The sequence below is a fragment of the Cucurbita pepo genome, chromosome LG13 (assembly GCF_002806865.2).
Source record: "Cucurbita pepo subsp. pepo cultivar mu-cu-16 chromosome LG13, ASM280686v2, whole genome shotgun sequence".
Classification (NCBI taxonomy): Eukaryota; Viridiplantae; Streptophyta; class Magnoliopsida; order Cucurbitales; family Cucurbitaceae; genus Cucurbita; species Cucurbita pepo.
In genome coordinates, this window is record NC_036650.1 from 6,035,025 (window position 1) to 6,044,463 (window position 9,439).

General features: G+C 36.4%; 2 protein-coding genes across 3 annotated transcripts in view; one reads left to right on the plus strand and one right to left on the minus strand.

The window, feature by feature from the left end:
- Positions 1 to 448: 448 nt before the first annotated feature.
- Positions 449 to 2,579, minus strand: LOC111808766 (40S ribosomal protein S8). Its single transcript, XM_023694930.1, has 6 exons — positions 2,492 to 2,579; positions 2,303 to 2,361; positions 2,139 to 2,211; positions 1,202 to 1,532; positions 875 to 1,059; positions 449 to 773 (listed from the first exon to the last, which is right to left on the minus strand). Exons 2-6 carry the CDS (start codon positions 2,304 to 2,306, stop codon positions 692 to 694), a joined length of 675 nt encoding a protein of 224 aa, XP_023550698.1. The 5' UTR covers positions 2,307 to 2,361; positions 2,492 to 2,579; the 3' UTR covers positions 449 to 691.
- A 480-nt stretch (positions 2,580 to 3,059) lies between these two features.
- The window catches only part of LOC111808767 (replication factor C subunit 3-like), an 8,923-nt gene continuing 2,543 nt past the window's right edge, over positions 3,060 to 9,439 (plus strand). For both annotated transcript variants that reach the window (XR_002817128.1, XM_023694931.1), the window contains exons 1-7: positions 3,060 to 3,391; positions 3,670 to 3,886; positions 4,614 to 4,693; positions 4,778 to 4,937; positions 5,439 to 5,520; positions 7,167 to 7,296; positions 7,378 to 7,441. Coding sequence is in view for 1 of the 2 variants with exons in the window: in XM_023694931.1 (XP_023550699.1) it covers positions 3,202 to 3,391; positions 3,670 to 3,886; positions 4,614 to 4,693; positions 4,778 to 4,937; positions 5,439 to 5,520; positions 7,167 to 7,296; positions 7,378 to 7,441 (923 nt within the window). In the remaining variant the exon portion in view is untranslated. The remainder of the gene's footprint in view (positions 3,392 to 3,669; positions 3,887 to 4,613; positions 4,694 to 4,777; positions 4,938 to 5,438; positions 5,521 to 7,166; positions 7,297 to 7,377; positions 7,442 to 9,439) is intronic.

Consider the following 9,439-nt stretch of genomic DNA (forward strand, 5'->3'; position numbering starts at 1 on the left):
TGTTATTATATAACTATAAGGTGTTTTAATTCCAAAATTTAAAGTAACTAAAATAGTGTTTTAGCTTGAGTTTAGCTTCTGTTCTTAACCTGAAGCATATAATAATCAATAGTAGTGATTTTGACGATAAAACAAGCTCATACTCGGTTATTTCTCTCAGTTTTACAACCAAAGAATTCAAAAATTGGTATAAACAAAACTATTTTCTTAAAAACATTGATTTTTCTTGTTTTTTGAAGAATAAATATTCATCTTTCATTAAGAACAACCCAATCGTTGAACAATTCTTAAATGTAATATAAACAAGAACAACATTAAAAAAATTCCAATTGTTGAACTAAGAAAAAGAAAAATTAATCAGTCAGTATATATTCCGAGGACGGCGAGATATTCGTAAAAAAGAGCCAAAACAGACCAGAATTGAGAAAAATAAAGTCAAGACAACTAGTTAGAGAAAGATGAATGATTGTTTTTGAATATTCTGAAATGCAATCACTCAATTAGACCAAATTCAAATCTTGAGCTAAAAGAAAGTAATGCCTAATCAAACAACTAATATCATCAAAATCGACGTTCATAAGTAATTGTTTCATCTTTTAGCTGCAATAACTCATCGTCTTCATAAGACAAAAAAGGCAGATAGAATCATAGAAAAGGACATACGGCTGGAAAACATCTCAATGACAGTTGTTTAAGCAGCACCAGCTCCTTTTCCCTTCTTCCTTTGGAGCTTCTTCATGTAGAATTCAAGCTCTTTGCCCTCCAAAATATATCTGCCAAGAATTTGTAAAATAGCATCAAAACCCACTTGAGAATTCCTTCTATGAGTGTGCTAAAACAAGTTTGAAAATAAGATAAATGAATCGCTGCATACCCATCTGCTCGACCACATTGACCTGGTCTGGAAGAGATACAAGCCATCAAACGACCACTGCTGAATTGCTCTTCAATATGTGGGTCAAGCTTACGCTCCTGTTGACGTTTCTCCAACTTACGCTGGACGTGGTTACTCTTCTTCGCCTCCTCAGTAGCAGCAGCAGCAGCAGCAGCATCGCCTTCCTGTTGACCATAAAAATCCAGTTATCTTATTGATCGTGTTCTACATTATTTGTACTAATTTTAAGGGTTGTTAACATTATCCTTCAAACCTATCATTATTTGTACACATTAAAACTCAAATAATCTACAAAGCTTGCTCTACCTCTTCCTTCTTAGCAGATGCTGCAGTCTTCTTCTTCCTTCCAATATCCACTCCATAGTGCTGAAGATACCACTGTTTAAACGGTGCGGCATCAACCTGAACAATGGCACTCTTCACCAAAGTTTGAGTACGGACAAGCTCATTGTTTGATGCATTGTACACCACATCAAGAATACGGGTCTTCCTAGTCACAGCCTCACTACCCCATGAGTAGTTTCCAGTGTCGAGCCTAAATGCACGCCACTTCACATTACCCCCACGAACTCTAATCCTCCTGATTGACTTGTCGCTGGATATCTTAGTGTTGGCAGGCTGCCGTCCGAGCTCATACCTTTACAAATAAACAATATCATCAGGACCTCCAAAACAAAACACGGCAAATGAAAGTGGTATCGTTGCTCGACAAGAAAATGATCCGTGATTGTTACAGTGTCAGTATCAAGACCTCATACACATGGAAAGTAAGGTTTTATTTCTACTGATGCATCAGCATCAACAATGAATAGAATGAACTGCGTGATAACAAATACATTGAAAGAGATAGTCCATTGCTTCGTCAATAAGAAAACAAACAATTACTCTGTTCATTAAATATGCAAATGTGAACAAGCTATACGCTACTAGTAATTCATTCAGTAAAAAGACATCAATCTAACAGAGAAATTGAGATGCCAAACGCATATGGGTTAAGCTTCTTGAAATCTATACATGAAAGGAAAAGACCAATCTATTCCAGAAACATCAAAACCATCCTAGATAAAAACTAATCAATGTTCCAGATTAGCCTACAAAACTCCAATTGAGTTCTTGAAACGAAGCAAATAAATGAAGAAAAACACAAAATCTTTCGTGGATCAGTTCGCGACTAATTAAGGGAAATGGGGAAAAAACTGGTCAATCAAATTGCACTAAAATAAATACGAGCATAGATACTTACTTTCTCTTCTTCCTCCAAGCCTTCTTCTTGCCTCCAGTGGCTCGCCTCTTGTGCATAGAATCACGAGAGATACCTATCCACGAAGACCTCCAAGATTAATAAATAAAAAAACAAGGCCATAGAGAGAGATTCAAGGAAAACTCAAAAGACGGTATGTTCTTTACCCATTTTGACGCGTTGAGAGTTCCTTCCCGAGGAAGATTTCTAAGGTTCCTGATGCAACCTATAAAAAAAATGACAGAAACAGCGAACACCGCTCATACTCTAAACTTAAACCTTCAAAAGAAAGCATGAAATACCTAGAGAGAAAGAGGCGAGCATGAAGTATAGAACAATGGGGCAAAGATACTCACCGTGACGGCAGCAGCCGATTAGCAGTCGGCGCGGTAAGGTTGGGCGCGAAGGCAATGGGAGTAAGGTATAAGAAGGAAGAAGATGAAGTATAAATTAGGGTTTCCAGTCTGCTGCAGTACTTTTGTGGGCCTAAATATGGGCCGAATAACCAGATTCATGGGCTGGGCCAAAATTTAATGACGTATGGGGCCCAAAATTTATCTCATATAAAATAATTAAAAAAATTGGTCCCATTTGAATCTAACATTTTTCAAAATTTTATTAAAACTAAAAAAGTTTTTTAAGTGTTATAATGAAAATTTTGACATTTTTAAAGATATTATTAAAATAAAATAAAATATTAACTATTTGACTAAAAATAAAATAAAATATTAATTAAAATATTAAAATAAAATTTAAAGGTATTATTTGACATTTTATTAAAATAAAATATTAACTAAAATATTAGACAGCCTGTAATAAAAAATATTTTTATTAATTTAGCTCAAATTTTTGTTTTTAAAATCCATTTCCCGGACGAATGGTTACACAGAAGCCGTTTAGCGCCATATTCATATAATTATAAATAAATAAATAAGAAATTGAAAAGAGTGGGAAAAAACACAGCCGGTCCACCTCAAGTCTCCGATCGCGCAGCCACCACGACGCCGAGCGAAAATCCACATTTCTGAGCATTTTGGTCTGGTTCCAGTTCCGAAATTGCTAATCGATGTCGGAAGCAATCGCCGTGATGGATATTGACGACGATAATGGCAACAACGAAGATGAAAAGTCAGTCGAGGGCAAAAACGTCGCCAATCCTGCAGACGCACCCGACGGTAAAGCGATACCCTGGGTCGAGAAGTTCCGGCCCAAGTCTCTCGCCGATGTTGCTGCCCACCGCGACATTGTAGACACCAGTACGACTTCTACACTGTAAAATAGACTGCTCGACACATTAGGGTTCTGGCTTTCAATGGTTTAGTCTTTACTTTACTTCTATTTCACACTCAATCTGAAAGTAGGGACTCGCTTGTAGTTGAAAGAATAGTTTAGAACAGTGAAATTTGATAAGGAATTTATGTGTTTGTCGATTAATTTCTCGATTTTGCATAACCTATGATTTGTTATTTCAATTTTCACGTTCTTATTTTTGTTGTCTCTTGGTTTTGTGTCTTTTATGTGGAATGTTAACTAGTCGACAAGCTGACCAGTGAGAATAGGCTGCCACATCTCCTGTTGTATGGCCCTCCTGGCACTGGCAAGACATCAACCATTCTAGCGGTTGCTCGCAAGCTTTATGGAACAAACTACCACAACATGATACTGGAGCTGAATGCATCAGACGATAGAGGGATCGATGTTGTTAGACAGCAGATTCAAGATTTTGCAAGTACCCAAAGCTTTTCATTTGGGTATGATTAATTATTTATCATTTCCTTTCCCTCTTGCTTTCCTTGGCAGTTAGGCTAAACTATAACTGTGAGATCCCACATCGGTTGGAGAGGGGAACGAAGCATTCTTTATAAGGTTGTGGAAAACTCTCCCTAGCAAATGCATTTTAAATCCTTGAGGGAAAGCCCAAAGAGGACAATATCTTCAAGCAATGGGCTTGGGCTGTTACAAATGGTATCAAAGCCATAAACCGGGCAGTGTGTCAGCGAGGATGCTAAGCCCCGAAGGGGGTGGGATTGTGAGATTCCACATCGATTGGAGAGGGGAACGAGTGCTAACGAGGACGCTGGGCTCCAAAGGGGAGTGAATTGTGAGATCCCACATCGATTGGAGAGTGGAATGAGTGTCAATGAGGACACTGGGCTCCTAAGGAGGGTGAATTGTGAGATCCCACATCGGTTGGAGAGGAGAATTTAGCATTTTTTATAATGTTTTGGAAACCTCTCCCTAGCAAACCTTGAGGGTGCCCAAAAGGGAAAGTTCAAAGAAGACAATATCTACTAGCGGTGGGGTGTGGTATAATACATCTGGCAAAAGATCACTCAGCAAGCAGACTATTTCATTTTGAATTATATGATGGTCTATCAACGCTGATGGCTTATTGATACAAATTGTCTTCTACATATCTCAACAAAATTTATGTATAATACACCATTTTTATGCAGTTTGTAACATCTAAATTTGCAGGGCAAAAGCATCTGTAAAATTGGTACTATTGGACGAGGCAGATGCCATGACTAAAGATGCACAGTTTGCTTTGCGTAGAGGTTTCTCTCATACATTGCTACTCTCATCTCTTTCTTCGTCTTTCATTCCCTAAACCTGTTGTTGTGATATTTGTCTTCATGCAGTAATTGAGAAATACACAAAAAATACACGGTTTGCTCTTATCTGTAATCATGTCAATAAGATTATTCCAGCGTTACAATCAAGGTGTACCCGTTTTCGATTTGCTCCCCTTGATAACGTTCATGTCACTGAACGACTCAGATATGTTATTGAGGCTGAGAGGTACGTAGGCTCCCTTGTTTCCCATACAATACATGCATAAAAAGTCGGATGGTTTGGCATCTATGGTGTATTGATGTTTAATGGCATTTTCCTTTGTTTTATATTCTGATATATTATTCAATCTATCATTTTAGCTCAGTAAATAACGGGGTAGAATGCACAACGTCTCTCTCTTCAAATCCCGTTTTCCAAGGAAATTTTAAGTAGATTCTTTGAACTCCTTATTGTTCAATGGACATGTAATGGTTATTACTCTTGAAGTTTCTATCGGATGTCCTGTCCAACTTGTCGTCGATGATATCTTTGCTTTCCATAAAATTTCACTTTTAAAAAGAAAATGTAATTCATTGAACATTGGTTGATTTCGGAGGTGATTTTAGCTGGATTCTATGCATTTTTTGAACGTTGTCTATTGAACTGTTTTACTCAATTTTTTAGAATCTATACTGTGCCATGTCCCTTGAACGTACGTATAATGCTCTATACCTGAATGATAATCAGGTTGGACGTAACTGAGGGTGGCTTAGCTGCCCTTGTTCGACTTTGCACTGGTGATATGAGAAAGGCTTTAAATATTCTGCAGGTAAGAGTGTTTTTATTTTAGTATTGTTCTTTGACTTTGGTGGTTTTATTTTTTTTTTCTTTTTTTTTAGTTCAGTATGGGGGTGTGAGGATTTGAACGTCATACCTTTTGATCGATGGTATACACTTTATGCTAGTTGAGCTTTGTTCAATTTAACATAGTAGGTCATAGTAGTTAAGTGATGACTTAATTTTACTAGAATTAAGAAATATGGTATAAATGGAAAACACATCATGTCCGTAATATGAGATGTAGGCAACTTGTTCCTCTTTATTAAAGATTAAGACTGTTATCTTATCCTCTTACACTATCACTGTTAAAGTGGTTTTTCACTGCTCTATTTCTCACCCTTACCTTCTAACTAGTAACGTCCATGGACTGCAGAGATGGACGTTAATCACTACTTGAAAATTTGGAGGAAACGATAAGGACAACCCTAGAGTAATGGCTTAGCGACCCTAGTAAAAACTAGCACCTCTTGAACACACGACCCATTAGTTGAAAATTTGGAGCAAGTGATAAGGACAACTCTAGAGATCTTGCTTAGCAACCCTGATAAAAATTAGCATCTATTAAATTAAAAACTTTTTTACTCACAGGATACCACTCAAAGGGAAGCAAGATGTTTATCGTTGATGATCAAATACCTTGTGGAAGAAGGCTAGTTCAAATCAAATGATCAATCACTCCACAAGTTTGATGATCAACCAGGCTTGAATAATTCTAAGTCATTTGTGCAAACAACACTGAACTAAGTACCGTAAGACTCTTGACTTAAAAGGAGGAGAGAACTCTCAACTCAACATTTTCATTCAACAACATTCTAGGTTACAAATGAACATAAGTTGGCTTATGTATGGCCAACCAAGAACTCTAACTTGTTTAAATTAAAATAAGCAATATTAACCTAATAAAACGTACAAAAATGTACCTAAAACATCTCAAAGTAATGTTTACAGCTGAGGGAGGGGAGTGGGCCTTAGCTCTTATAAAAGAAGGCCAACAATTGAAGTCAACAAAATTACATAAATCAACCAAAAAAAACTAAAATACATAACTATTACAAGTGCTTAACCAAAATTTAAGTCATCTCATGTAATAGTCCAAGCCCACCGCTATCTCTCAAGGTTTTTAAAACGCATATGCTAGGAAGAGGTTTCCACACCCTTATAAAAAATGCTTCGTTCTCCTTTTTTTTTTTTTTTTTTTTTTTTTTTTTTTTTTTTTTTTTTTTTTTTTTTTTTTTTTGTGTGGTGGTTTTAGTTCATATCAGGAAGTTTCAAGGGTTTAACTTTATCTAGTTTTCTCAATATTTCATGTGTTGAAGTCTCACAGAATTGAGCTGTGATTTCAGCAACAGAGAAAAGAAGAAAGTAATTCAAATATATACTAACCATTTTCAGTTCTTTTCTTCTGTTAGTACTATGAGAAATGATCAAACTATGAATAAGAAAGGCCTTAAACCTCGCACAGCAATCAGCATGTTTTGGAATTTTGACCATTGTGTACCCTTAAAATCAATGCCTCGTGCAACATTCTGTTGCAACTCATAGATCAATAGATGACAGTTACACATGTTATTTAATTCATTAGTTGTTACTTTGTGAACCTGATGACTTTTTTGAAATTTTGTCTTTTTTACGTAGTCAACGCATATGGCTTCCCAGCATATTACCGAAGAAGCTGTCTATCTCTGCACAGGAAATCCATTGCCTAAAGACATAGAGCAAATATCCTTTTGGCTGCTGAATGAACCATTTTCTGACAGTTTTAAGCGTAATTGGTTTTCTTTGGAGCTTTCCATTTATTTTGATGTGTTTTGCCAGTTTTATTTATTTCTACCTATCTCGTTTACAGGAATATATGAAATAAAGACCAGAAAAGGATTGGCTTTGGTTGATATAGTGAGAGAAGTCACTCTGTGAGTGCTTTTTCTTATTTTGTATCATTTCTAAGTGATGATTTGTGCTTGACTTTCCTCTCTGCTCNTTTCCAAGGAAATTTTAAGTAGATTCTTTGAACTCCTTATTGTTCAATGGACATGTAATGGTTATTACTCTTGAAGTTTCTATCGGATGTCCTGTCCAACTTGTCGTCGATGATATCTTTGCTTTCCATAAAATTTCACTTTTAAAAAGAAAATGTAATTCATTGAACATTGGTTGATTTCGGAGGTGATTTTAGCTGGATTCTATGCATTTTTTGAACGTTGTCTATTGAACTGTTTTACTCAATTTTTTAGAATCTATACTGTGCCATGTCCCTTGAACGTACGTATAATGCTCTATACCTGAATGATAATCAGGTTGGACGTAACTGAGGGTGGCTTAGCTGCCCTTGTTCGACTTTGCACTGGTGATATGAGAAAGGCTTTAAATATTCTGCAGGTAAGAGTGTTTTTATTTTAGTATTGTTCTTTGACTTTGGTGGTTTTATTTTTTTTTTCTTTTTTTTTAGTTCAGTATGGGGGTGTGAGGATTTGAACGTCATACCTTTTGATCGATGGTATACACTTTATGCTAGTTGAGCTTTGTTCAATTTAACATAGTAGGTCATAGTAGTTAAGTGATGACTTAATTTTACTAGAATTAAGAAATATGGTATAAATGGAAAACACATCATGTCCGTAATATGAGATGTAGGCAACTTGTTCCTCTTTATTAAAGATTAAGACTGTTATCTTATCCTCTTACACTATCACTGTTAAAGTGGTTTTTCACTGCTCTATTTCTCACCCTTACCTTCTAACTAGTAACGTCCATGGACTGCAGAGATGGACGTTAATCACTACTTGAAAATTTGGAGGAAACGATAAGGACAACCCTAGAGTAATGGCTTAGCGACCCTAGTAAAAACTAGCACCTCTTGAACACACGACCCATTAGTTGAAAATTTGGAGCAAGTGATAAGGACAACTCTAGAGATCTTGCTTAGCAACCCTGATAAAAATTAGCATCTATTAAATTAAAAACTTTTTTACTCACAGGATACCACTCAAAGGGAAGCAAGATGTTTATCGTTGATGATCAAATACCTTGTGGAAGAAGGCTAGTTCAAATCAAATGATCAATCACTCCACAAGTTTGATGATCAACCAGGCTTGAATAATTCTAAGTCATTTGTGCAAACAACACTGAACTAAGTACCGTAAGACTCTTGACTTAAAAGGAGGAGAGAACTCTCAACTCAACATTTTCATTCAACAACATTCTAGGTTACAAATGAACATAAGTTGGCTTATGTATGGCCAACCAAGAACTCTAACTTGTTTAAATTAAAATAAGCAATATTAACCTAATAAAACGTACAAAAATGTACCTAAAACATCTCAAAGTAATGTTTACAGCTGAGGGAGGGGAGTGGGCCTTAGCTCTTATAAAAGAAGGCCAACAATTGAAGTCAACAAAATTACATAAATCAACCAAAAAAAACTAAAATACATAACTATTACAAGTGCTTAACCAAAATTTAAGTCATCTCATGTAATAGTCCAAGCCCACCGCTATCTCTCAAGGTTTTTAAAACGCATATGCTAGGAAGAGGTTTCCACACCCTTATAAAAAATGCTTCGTTCTCCTCCCCAACTGATGTGGGATCTCACAATCCACCCTCGGAGCCCAGCGTCCTCGCTGGCACTCGTTCCCTTCTCCAATCGATGTGGGACTCCTCAATCCATCCCCCTTCGGGCCTCAGTCTCCTCTTTGTTTGCTAGGAAGAGGTTTCCACACCCTTATAAAGAATGTTTCGTTCTCCTGTCCAACCGATGTGGGCTCACCCTTATAAAGAAGCGGAGAAGCCCGAAAGGAAAAGCCCAAATAGAACAATATCTGCTTACAGTGGGCTTAAGCCATTACATACATCTTCTTGATGCTTTTTTTTTTTTTTTTTTTTTTTTTTTTTTTTTTTTTTTTTTTTTTTT

What these genes read in the sequence shown, in the direction of transcription:
- LOC111808766 (XM_023694930.1), bottom strand. An exon ending in GCTTGGAGGAAGAAGAGAAA is followed by an intron (nt 1,533 to 2,138) that starts GTAAGTATCTAT and finishes TTATTTGTAAAG; the next exon opens with GTATGAGCTCGGACGGCAGC. An exon ending in CAATGTGGTCGAGCAGATGG is followed by an intron (nt 774 to 874) that starts GTATGCAGCGAT and finishes AATTCTTGGCAG; the next exon opens with ATATATTTTGGAGGGCAAAG.